Genomic DNA, 12,819 nt, shown 5'->3' with positions numbered 1-12,819 from the left:
ACAGATCAGACATGTTCTGACATGTTTTGAAACTTTCCCAAGTCATTAAAAATTAGAAAATAATATGTCCAAAACCTGTTACATACATTACCATTTTACGTCCTTCTGCTGTGAGTAAATATATATCCTAAGTCTTTCCAGCCACCCTTTGTGGAAAAGCAGGATCAAGTACAATTACTCTTTTTTATTTATTAAATATGACAAATGAGAGGAAAACATGGATATTTAATACATAAAATTAGTATAAAATTTAAATTACTAAAAAATAAAACCAAGAGCTATATACTTGATTTGCCTTCATATGCATGTTAAACTAAAGGATGCTTTTACATACAAGGTGTCCCCTTAATCCAATATGCTTCTATCTTCCTAAACACACAGCTCTACATTACATAGAACATACGTGAACTTGCCACAGGTTTTGCATTGTGTAAATAATTTCAACGTAAATTATTTAAAAAGGAAGGACAGTAGGGCGATTTGGAAAAGTAGGGAATAACTTAAGTTAGACATAAAAGTAGAAAAATACTGGGCCAATGGAAAGACTCAATAAGCATTGTCCCCTGGATCTCTCCCTGCCACTAGGGACTCAATTCTGATTCATAACTTAGAAACTGTTCATAGCCCCAACCATCAAACACACACACTCAGGGGAATCAATCTGCATAGTCAGCATGGACTCCTAGATTTGTCCTTACCGAAGTCTCCACCCCCAGGTCAAAATTTGGTAACCATTTAGATTTCCACCCAAGGAAGCTGTAACTTGTGACATGAAAGTTATGGATTTGATTCCCATGATCTGATAAATCTCAACTGATTACCAAATTTTGCAGGACATACAATTTTTTTTAAAGGTACGGGTTTCTTTGCTCTTTGTAATTAAATTTAGAAACATTTCAGGAGGAAAGCATATTGGATTATTTTTAATTGTTTGTTAAAAGATTTGTTGTTGGTCTCATTGTTATAGGTCTAATGCCATTTTTCAGCACATGATACATAGAAGCCAGTATATATGGTGAAGGAAGAAACCAGGAAAACCCAGGGAAACCCAGTGACCCATTGAAAGCTACTGGCAAGTCCTGTGACATACTTATGTTGGTCAAGCACAAGACTTGAACCCATACAGACAGAGGTGTCATGTCGGTGATTTTTACAGGAGAGCACCTTAGATTACCTGGGGCCCCACATATATACGATAAATAATTCAGGCAATTTAATATAGCAGTACTCATTTTTATTTAACCAAACATATCAAATTGCTTCAAAATATTCAGGAACTTCAAATGTAAATCTTAGGAATAAATATTTGCAAATAAATTTAAAAACCTGGACATTTCTTTTATTACTATAAGAAATGTGTTCATCTTAATGCAAAATCCTTCTCTTGCACATAACTAAAAATGTAAAGAAATTCTGATACTTAGATACAGTTATTGGTGTCCCTTGGAGATACTTTAGCTGTTCTTCATAGCAGCTACAATGCATCAGCAAATTCTAACATACTGTTTTTCCTAAGGAAATGTATTTTGGTGTATCAGAGACACAAATCAATATTTCTGGTTCAGCTGAGTTAAGCCTGTTTTAAGCCGTTTTGCCAAGTGATCTTGGTTAGTTTTTGGTGTGTATTTAGAGTAAAGTGTCATGTCTAAACCTCATCTGGCCTGGCCTTCAAATCCAGCATGGTACTCATGCGTAGGAATCCTATTTACTGAGCTACCATGCCTCTCTCTTCATTCATATTCTTGTAATAATTCACTGGTATGTTATAAACTATTCTTACAACTTAGAGTGCTCCTTGCTATGTTGGTAGCAATTATACTTTTTTCAGTTTGAATTAAAACTATTTTGATACTTTTTATGACTTGTTCTACTGTATGCATCTTTTTGTTGTAAATGTAATCTTTTTATGGTTTTTTCTCTCCAAGGGGAAGAACTCTGCATAACTTCAAACCAGCACACATTGATCTTGCTAACTAATGAGCTCATGCAAGAGCTTCATGATATTTATAGGTTACTGCATTTGTATGGGAAAATAAGAACGAGTGTTTCGAATGGAAATAATGCACGACCTTGGGAGTGCAGTATATCCATCCAACAAAACGAGTTCATATTTTCCCATACAAATGCAGTAACCTTTTTATTATACGCTCATTTTTTATTCTACCTAAGGCTTAATTATATTAACAAAATACACAACAAGAAACAAAGTAACTGAATGTATGCCGCATTCCAAACTAAATAAACAAGTGCAGATTCATCATTACACAACAACATTACTGCGCACATAACTCTGGCCAGATAAATTTAAACTTAGTCACGTGCTCGACATAACTTTTGAAAGAAAATGGCGTGTCTAGTTTAAACTGAATTTGGAGTCATATTGTGAATGAATGCGCACTGCAACAACTTTTCCTTTTGATCTGGAATGAATAGAATTTGGTATTTTTTTCAATTCTATGAAATTTCCTGACTATGGACTGGATTTATATGTGACAATTCCACATGAAATATATTGGATTGAAGAAGCAAGGGAGAAGCATGTTGACATCTGCAAATGTTTTTCTGTTTCTGTCATTGAATGTTTGAAATCATAATGTGGGAAAAATATGAAGCCTTTCAATTGCAATTATCAAAAAGATGCTATGGAATTTAATGCTTATTTCATTTTAAGTGCAGTAAGGACAATGTAATTGCACTTATATTCGAAATTACTTTACAGTTTCGAAATGTGTAATCAAGATTGAGAACCTATGACATGGCTCATGTAATTTGGATTTCCAGAACTAAGAAAGTACATTTTGAGGAAATTCAGGATGTAAAACTGTAAATATATTTTTTTGCCATTCTTATCACCAGTTAAAGAAGACAGTATATGCTTTGTCACTTGTATGTTATCTGTAAGTTACTTGTGTCTGTTGTATAGCTAGCCTAAATCCAAAACATTGTATCAAAAAAGTTAACGCAGAATGTCCCAATGCAGCTGGTATGTGGCAGTCCACGAAACATCTGCTTTACTTCATTCAGAAACAAATTTAAATAACCACAACATAAAGCGTCTAGTACGTGAGTGTACATGATTTGTTTACAAATCAAAAGTGCTGGCATCTGCATCCATTGTTTGTTTACAACAGAAAGTAGTTCCTTTATGCACGTGAATGCAATAAGTGTATTTGCATGTGAGTTCAGTATCGGGTAATATTGCATGATTCTAGCAAAGTAAAGTTAATAAAGAAAAAAATGAGTATTTAATAAAAGCACATACTTCAAGCTTAATCAAAATCGGATCAAAAATATGACCTCCACAGTGGTCATAAACTCTGCCAATCAGATATTCTCGTTAGTAAATATGGTTTTTGATCATTATTAAATTCATCTTGAAAATACAAACCAATATTCCAAGTCAGACCAAAATTTGATCAGAAATAACAAATTCAGCCAGTCAGATGCAAGATTACCTCATTAATATGCATGGTTCTCACTCATTAGTGAATATATACAAAAGTTTGATGATACAGGCTGATATTGCAAATCTTCTCAAAAATGGATCAGAAATATGAACTCTAGATAGGTAACAATCAATTGTTGACAGATGCATGGTCATACCATAAGCTTATTTGGCCATATGGTCAGCTGAGCTAAAAATGTTGGAAATGAATGAAAGATTACTGTTTTAAATGAAAGATAACTGTTTTAATGAAAGATAACTGTTTTAAATGACAGATAACTGTTTTAATGAAATTTTAGTGATCTGCATTAAGGACTAGAGGAACGAACTTAATATGGCTGAAGCACATGGACAAAACTCCATTTCAATCTAGATGAAGAACACTTACACTTCAAAGAATTTCTGATAAACTAGAAATGTGTTAAAAGGAAAATGATGCCATGGCAAAGTGACCTTAATGCAAAACTTGATCTAATGTATGGATAGACAAAGCTAGCTCTATATACCACTTCCATATTCATAGTGAAGTTTTAGATCCATTGACTGTTAAAGGAATAGGTGTACTGCCTTTCCTGTTACCTTTTGTGTGATTGCCAGCATGTAATACAGCCTATCCAATGCTTCCTGAGACCGACCCAGATGGTGGGGCAATTCTGCATTAAGTATCCTCATTCCAAATGGAACCATGGATCCTAATAATATATACAAATACTACTAAATACTGTAGACGTCTGAGAGTTTATACATTTAGCCACTTTATTAAACAAAATCAGACAAATTGATCATTATCTTTCCAAGACAAAAAAATTATGCACCGTGATTAATTAAGAAAAATGTAAAAGTCTTAACAGTTGTTATGTATTGAGTTTAACTACATGAATATAATATAAATCTGAGCAATTATGATACTGAAGATATATTTTGACAAATCACAGCTTTAAAACCAAAGTTACATCAAACACTAATTCTGCTGCATGAAGCGAATATCAGGTACATGAGACAAAATAGCAAAATAATACAGAAACATGTGCAAAATGGGGAAAAATTAAGTTTAAAAAAATGAATAAAACTTTATATCACATTGTAATGAGGAGGAACTATTTTTAGGAGGTATTTTCAGTTTTAATTTATCAATTTAAACTGTTTTATCAGTAAAGCCATGCAAATGGAATATACATCCAGAAATGATGAATGCACTGTATCGTGTGTATGTGTACTTGTGTAACTTGCCATGACAACCAGGGTACATATGGGGGTAAAACTCGTAGTAAAGATCTGGGGTATCCAGGTTGCTGAATCCCTGCAGTTCTGACTCTGCCACACCATACATCCGCAACTTTAAAAGCAGGGACAACCGGCAAAACCACAGCTGTAAAACATATATATATATATATTTAAATCAACATGTCAGTTTTAACTCAATCAATAACCCTTGCAATCACATTTACTCAGGGCCATTTACTGTAGTTATATAGTAAAACTGTCATGCAATTTCCCATTAGTCTGACCAGGTAAGATAACACAATTTTAATTGCCCATAATGAGGGTTTCATGAAATGATACATTCAACCTAAGAAAATATGGATTCGTGATAAATGTAAATATGTACACAGGCACTAAATCTTGATAAATAGGTAAAGAGCATTCACACTATTAATGCACAGGTGATAGCATCAACAGCTGGTCTATTGTTGACCTTAGAAGTGTTTAAGTGGGCTTTTTCATGGTTGTCTGTTTCAGTCAGGTAATTTGTATGATTTTAGCTTTAAACATCGAATCTACTATGGGGTCTGATCCAAAAACTACAACCAATACTTAAACACTGTACATGAATATTGTGAACACTTTTTAACAACCTAACAATTCAACATGTTGTGAAAATTCAACAACTGGTAAAATAGTTTTCCTAATATTTTTATGTCAAACTCCATGGACTCAACTGCAAAACTTGAGCAAAAGAACCAATCAATCAACAGCAACAGTGGTGTAGAATGTTGCAACTCTGCAATTCCAGATATGATTCCTATTATAGTCACGTGATGCCAAGGTTACTTATCAATATTTGATGGGATTTCTAGTCAAACCTCTGCCAGTCTGGTGTGGTTGTTTGGGCTGGGCCAGATGACTCCAAATGTAATACCAGTGCACCATGTACCATTCACGGCATATGGTGAATTATATATAATATGTGGGCCGACTAACACGCAGTCGGAAGATAATACTACACACCCTGGTTCAATATTATTATGTCAAACATGGACAGATACAGGGTCTTGTACTCTGTGGACTGCCAAATTGGGTTCAAAATGGTCCCAGTTCTATCCAATTTCTCATCAACACCTAGTGAATGTAATGGATAGAGAGATCAAATCAAAAACTGATAATGAGCTACTAACATTCTAAGCCACAGGATATGAGGTGCTTGAGCAGATGTCATGCTAATGGTGGTTCAGCACAAGTTACCTGTATGGTTTGAGGTGTATGCTGGGTTTCTGGCCATCTAGCTTGTGCTCCTTGACCTGCATTGGTCAGCAATCGCTGTGTTAAATCTATGGCAGACCTCAAGCATCCCTTCTTCTGAAAATTAAATCAGTACTCAGTGTTCATTCGAGAAACTGAAAAAGTATCGCCTTTGGTGGGGTCATTTGGCAAAAACAGGAAGCACAAAATATCCTTCCCTCTGCTAGTTTATTAAAAACAAATAATTAAAACATGTACCAAGCTCTACCTACCATTTATGCTAAGTGTGCAGGTCAGTCATACATCTACTATAGCTGTATTCAGCAATGAACTACCAAGCTCTACGTACCATTTATGTTTGTGTACAAGTCAGTCAAATATCTACTGCAGATGTATTAAGTGATGAACTACTAAGCTCTACCTACCATTTATGCTAGTGTGCAAGTCAGTAATACATCTGCTACAGCTGCATTAAGCGATGAACTACCAAGCTCTACCTACCATTTATACTAGTGTGCAAGTCAGTTATACATCTACTACACCTGCAATAAGTGATGAACTGTCCAGCTCTACCTACCATTTATACTAGTGTGCAAGTCAGTCATACATCTACTACACCTGCATTAAGCGATGAACTACCAAGCTCTACTTACCATTTATACTAGTGTGCAAGCCAGTCATACATCTACTACACCTGCATTAAGTGATGAACTACCAAGCTCTACCTACCATTCATACTAGTGTGCAAGCCAGTCATACATCTACTACACCTGCATTAAGTGATGAACTACCAAGCTCTACTTACCATTTATACTAGTGTGCAAGCCAGTCATACATCTGCTACAGCTGCATTAAGCGATGAACTACCAAGCTCTACCTACCATTTATACTAGTGTGCAAGCCAGTCATACATCTGCTACACCTGCAATAAGTGATGAACTGTCCAGCTCTACCGACCATTTCTACTAGTGTGCAAGTCAGTCATACATCTGCTACAGCTGCAACAAGCGATGAACTGCCCAGCTCAACCTACCATTTATACTAGTGTGCAAGTCAGTCATAAACCATTTATACTAGTGTACAAGTCAGTCATACATCTACTACACCTGCAATAAGTGATGAACTGTCCAGCTATACCTACCATTTACATTAGTGTGCAAGTTAGTCATACATCTACTACAGTTGTATTAAGCGATGAACTGCCAAGCTCTACCTACCATTTATACTAGTGTGCAAGTTAGTCATACATCTACTACACCTGCAATAAGTAATGAACTGTCCAGCTCTACCTACCATTTATACTAGTGTACAAGTCAGTCATACATCTACTACACCTGCAATAAGTGATGAACTGTCCAGCTCTACCTACCATTCATACTAGTGTGCAAGTTAGTCATACATTTACTACAGTTGTATTAAGCGATGAACTGCCAAGCTCTGCCTACCATTTATGCTATTGTGCAAGTCAGTCATACATCTGCTACACCTGCAACAAGCGATGAACTGCCCAGCTCAACCTACCATTTATACTAGTGTGCAAGTCAGTCATAAACCATTTATACTAGTGTACAAGTCAAGTCAGTCATACATCTGCTACACATGCAACAAGCGATGAACTGTCCAGCTCTACCTACCATTTATGCTAGTGTGCAAGTCAGTCGTACATCTACTACAATTGTATTAAGCAATGAACTGCCAAGCTCTACCTACCATTTATACTAGTGTACAAGTCAGTCATACACCATTTATACTAGTGTACAAGTCAGACCCAACTGCAAACAACACAGACCCGGACATTCTGGCACATCATGTGATGGCAGCAGACCTGCCAACCCTGATTAGTCTTTCTCAGTAAGACAGTTGAGTTTTCTTCGTAAGACTGACCAGTTTTCAGTAAGGTGTAACAAACTATCAATAACTGTTACTGTAAAGCTGGAAAATGTAATTAAAAGTTTGATGCATCAAAGATAAACATTATGTTCAACTGAACAGTTTGTAAAGTACGCATATACTTTGTTTACCACTAGTACAGTTGCACAAACTCTAGTTCCAAACCTATGCAGCTCAATGACTTGTTGCTATCTCTCAACCTGACATAATTCTTTGGAAAAAAGTTTCCATTTCACACAATGATGGCAATCATATCTCCTGCCACAAGACATACTCAAATTGGCACGCGATGTCCAATAAACGTAATTATATCCTTTCCAGTTTTTATTCACAAGAATCTGAATACTCCTTTTTTTCTTCTTCTGTGTTGATTATTAACACCTTTCAAGAAGCTTATTTTCCCTTTTGTCTTAAATATGCATTGCTTTACTGACGGCATTTTAAAAAATTCTATAATCAACAGTTTTGATCATGCAGACACTTTGCATGAACAAACAGGTGCAGCTTAAAGCATCAGGGGTGCTGCAGTAAAGTTAGTCTGGTTCCCTGACTAACTTCACTAATTCTAAGATGGAACCAAGATCCAAATAAAACATGAATGAACAATTTCGGCAACGATAATTTTTCCATAGATTTTGCTAGTATGCTGTAAGTTCGTATTTTAAGGGTAATTTTCATAAGACTTACAGCAAAATTGTACGAGTTGACAGGTCTGTGGCAGATCTGGATTAATGCAGTTAGCAGTTGGATCCAGCTTATATGGTATCTAACCCTTGTGTCAATCAGTTTTTGTGCATTCAAAATTCCAATCACCATTCTTCTTACGAATTTCGAACTAGGCTGTGTGTTACGTACAAATCTCAAGCTAGGCTCATCAAAGCACACACTGGGTACTTGGCTCGCATAACTCAGAGAAGGAATGGTTCACTGATGTTTGCCAAGTAGATGCTTTCCACAATATAACTTTTCACAATATAACATACATAATGAAAACTGTTTTAACCTTTCTTTCATCCAAATTTTTGTGTGAAAACTTTACTATTAAAATGATAATGCAGTACAATAAAGTGTCAAGATTAACAAATAAGACCTTTATTTTGACTGCAAATGCAATGAGAATAAGTGTGCATTGCTTCCTTGGCACTAAAAATTTGGTAATTACCTAAGAGAGCTATGAAATATAGGCTTACTCACTATTAAAGTCACTAGACCATCTATGTCCTGTGTAACACTATCTGCTGTGGCAACCTGCCGTTTCAACGCTTCTTGTTCCCCCATATACCTGTAAACAAGGTCACGTACTGGGTCACCCTGAAACAATGGGTTTATCAATACATGTGAGATTCAAACACAATTTAAATCTGTACATTTTAAGTTTGAGTTCAACAAGTTGTTATGTAAAACAGTTCAAGTACATGGCAAATACTCACTGGTCACAATCCATTAAAATTCTGCAATTTTTCCTGCTCGTTTGTCACCACATAAATGATGGCTAAACTATAAACAAACACACATAACAGCCTGTAGGTTTTATTCATTTCTGACTTTATAAAAATTACTAAAACAGACTTTATAAAAATTACCAAAACAGAGTACCTGAGGTTCTGTAACCGCTAGTGATGGCTGACTGAGTTGCTCTAATGGAGGGCAATATGACCCCGGTGCACTAGTTGCCATGGAGATCAGTACAGCTTTTGTCGCCTCAGATGGTAGCCAGGCATCATAGCGTCTATCAGTATCGCTCATTTGTATGCTGACAGAGAAAGGATCATCTTGAGACCCAAAGTCTGGAAATGCTGGGAAAACTCCTGCAGTGCTGATGCTGGGTTTGCGTCCTGGAGTAACAACTGGAGTAACCTCCCCTAAATTGTTTAGTAACAACAAGCATCAGATGGGAGTTTGACTTTTAGTTACTACTGGTATATTCATTTGGTCCTTGTCAGCTTATAAACATGCAAGGTGGCATGCATTCTTTGTGCATGCTTGGTATGAACAAAATGACCTGTTCATTTCAAAAATGAAAAAGATGTGCATTTGTATGGTTTTAGCCACTTCTCACATGGACAGGGTCATTATATATATTTAAATGAAAGGTCAAAACTGTCAGGTCACTCATGTCAGGCAATAACACAGAATTTTATTTGTTCTCAAAATAAAGAAGACAGTTTTGACTGCCATTACTTTCCCACACTGGATGAAATATGTTTAGTTTATTTTTATATTTCATTCTAAGAGGAATATAGACAAGTTTCCCTTTTTTATTTCCAACAAAAGTAAAAATGCCTTTGCAAACTCAAAAACAAATTTAAAAAATCCAAATGCATTTCAAAATGGCAATATTTTTCAATCTAACAAACCAGTACAATGAATTTCATTGAAATAAGAAAACAAAAACATCTTGATTTGTCTTACTTAATAAACCGTTTTCAAAATAGGAGTTTGTTAACCATCAGATTATGTGTAAAAGATAGCATTTGTAAATCTGCCAACAATGCACTGTATAAAAGAAACAAGCATAAGCGGAGCTTACTGTACCAGTAGTGTACAACTGTACACACCGTATGATGTAAACCCAGGTCTTATGGTACATAATCCACTAGAAGATTGGCTCAACATTCTTGTTTTGTGCAAGAAACTCCATGTTCAAAGTCCCAAAGCTCTGACAGTCTGTAACAGCACCTGTTACTTTAATTGGAATCAAGACAAAGAAATAAAAGTTCCATGATTTTTTCAGTCAAGTACCTCTTATAGCCTGCTATATTTGAATGACCTTATTTACCTCCATATGTCCCATCAGAATTTGGAGTTTGGGCCTGGAAAGGTTTCAAGAATAAGTGGATAGGCTTGGAGATCATAAACTAAAGCTTGAGTTTGTGACTGAGTTTTCATACTAAGACAATCAAAATACAAAACTTAAATTTACTTTTGATTGGCTGACACATACTATCCAACTAAAACTCAACCTCAGAAGTTTGATTTCAAGGCCAGGTCATATTCAAGCTTAATCTCAAAAGTTTTATTATTTTCATGCCTGGCTGAACATAACCCAGTCTCAGATGTTTCGTGATTTCCTGGCCAAACAAACCCAAATCAGATCTCAGAAGTTTGTTGATTTGCATGCCAGGCCAAACTTAAACTCAAATCTCAGTTGGTTTATAATTTTCAGGCCACACCAAACTCAAAAATATGTTGATTTCCAGGCCTACATAAACTTAAATTCAGAAATTTCATGATTTCCAGGCCATGCTAAATTCAACAAATATCAATCTCAAAAGTTACATTTTTTCAGGCCTGGACTCAAAATAATAAAACTATTGAGTTTGAGTTATTGTTTTGACCAATCTCGTGTATCTGAAAAGTGTCATTACTGACTGCCAGATAGGAGACACTCAATCACAAATTCAAGCTTAGTTTTAGGATCATGACGTTGGGTTCAACAGTGTTTGCAGTTGGTTGCATGTTCTACATGAATAAATTGGGCACTCTGGCAGGTGTTTTACTAATAAATACGGTACCTGTTGGAACAGTGGCAGGTGTTATCGGGTAAACTGGAGCCTGACTGAGATATACATCTTGTTGTTGACCCTGTTTCGGTTGATGCTGTAGAATTTCAGCTGACTGAAACCCTGGTTGATGGTTTGGGGTTGTCATTTGTGTGACTGGCTGATGGGTTGGAGTTACAAAAGGTGTCCCTGAAAAATGGCATGGTGGGGAAGAAGGAGCACCATTACTCATTTCAAAACTACCAGATGACCTTTTACTGGATGAAGATATTTGTCTGTTGTATAGACTCGGCTCACTGTTAGTACTCATTTGTCTGAAAAACTCCTGCATATTTCTGTCTCCAAGTGAGCTTTGAGCTGAGGACATACCAAGGGCATCCCGAGTTTCTTCATCTGCATCCTCTGCTGTGAAAGATTCAAAATTCTCCTTCTCATCTATTTCAACAGGTGTAGCGACAGGCTCCTGGTTGTTAGTAATAAGGTCAAATGCCACCTCCTCTGGCTCAGCATGCTCAATGTGATGACTGCGGCTACTGTTCTTGTTGTATTGTTCAACTTTCAGTTTTGCATTCTCTGTTTCTGGTTCGGTTCTGGTTGCATCCTCAAGTTCTTTCATAAGTCTGTCTTCCTCTGTCTGGGCAGAGAAATCTAGCAGTGAACCAGTACTGGTAAGTGTGACTTCACTCTCTGTATTTTGATCAGAAACAAAAATGTTCTCTGTATTTTGTCTTTCAAAGTCAGAAACTAAATCAAAGAAACCTGAAGGTACGCTTTTTTCCCTGATTAAACTTGAGTCAACAGGATGATTTGATATAGCATCAAAGAAGCTCTGCCCAAATGGATCACTACTGGCTGACTGGGAGCTAAAATAGCTACTTAAGTTAGGTGGCTGTGAGCCTTTAACTCCATCTCTAGAATCAGTAGCACCATGTGACTCTATACAACCACTTTCTTCAGGCTTTTCTTCTTCTCTTTCATGATCATTTTCTAAAACTAATGAATTTTTAGTATCTTCTTGGATAGCAGATTCTGCTACACACAACATTTCCAGGCCAGCATTAACATTTTGTTCAAAAGCTCTCTCCACATCTAGATCATCAAGAGTGGGTTCTAACAGCACAGAGTCCAGGGTGTCTGTTGTTGCTGAATGTTTGAGTCCCGATATTGTTGTCAGAGATGATGCATAAAACTGACCATCTTCTTGGATACTTTCATCGTCAAGTAAACTGCTGATGGCTCCTTCACTCCCTGACATTGTAAACACCTGAAAGAAATGTCATAATAAAGTATTATAACTGCTTCATATTTTACAGACATATTGTACACCATATAATTTTTAATATTGTGCTTTAGAGTATACACACCCAACAGCTAATGGCAACTCAGCATTTAACATTGATCTCCCCACAACTAAGGGCAACTCATCATTTAATGCAGATCTCCCCACAGCTAAGGGCAACTCAACATTTAACCCTGATCTCCCCACAGCTAAGGGCAACTCAACATTTAACCCTGATCTCC

General features: G+C 36.3%; 1 protein-coding gene across 1 annotated transcript in view; it reads right to left on the bottom strand.

Moving 5' to 3' along the window:
- The window catches only part of LOC149806625 (trafficking protein particle complex subunit 12-like), a 43,543-nt gene that overhangs the window by 19,202 nt on the left and 11,522 nt on the right, over positions 1-12,819 (bottom strand). The window contains exons 2-7 of the mRNA XM_089955803.1: positions 11,311-12,562; positions 9,392-9,657; positions 8,990-9,106; positions 5,909-6,022; positions 4,676-4,814; positions 4,025-4,137 (exon numbers count right to left, since the gene is read on the bottom strand). Of these exons, the coding sequence (XP_089811929.1) occupies positions 4,025-4,137; positions 4,676-4,814; positions 5,909-6,022; positions 8,990-9,106; positions 9,392-9,657; positions 11,311-12,553 (1,992 nt within the window). The 5' untranslated portion in view covers positions 12,554-12,562. The remainder of the gene's footprint in view (positions 1-4,024; positions 4,138-4,675; positions 4,815-5,908; positions 6,023-8,989; positions 9,107-9,391; positions 9,658-11,310; positions 12,563-12,819) is intronic.

Source organism: Sinohyriopsis cumingii, chromosome 1 (genome assembly GCF_028554795.1).
Source record: "Sinohyriopsis cumingii isolate HCF-2022 chromosome 1, ASM2855479v2, whole genome shotgun sequence".
Classification (NCBI taxonomy): domain Eukaryota; kingdom Metazoa; phylum Mollusca; class Bivalvia; order Unionida; family Unionidae; genus Sinohyriopsis; species Sinohyriopsis cumingii.
The sequence above is the reverse complement of the archived record's forward strand: the minus strand, read 5'-3'. Positions and strand labels throughout refer to the sequence as shown.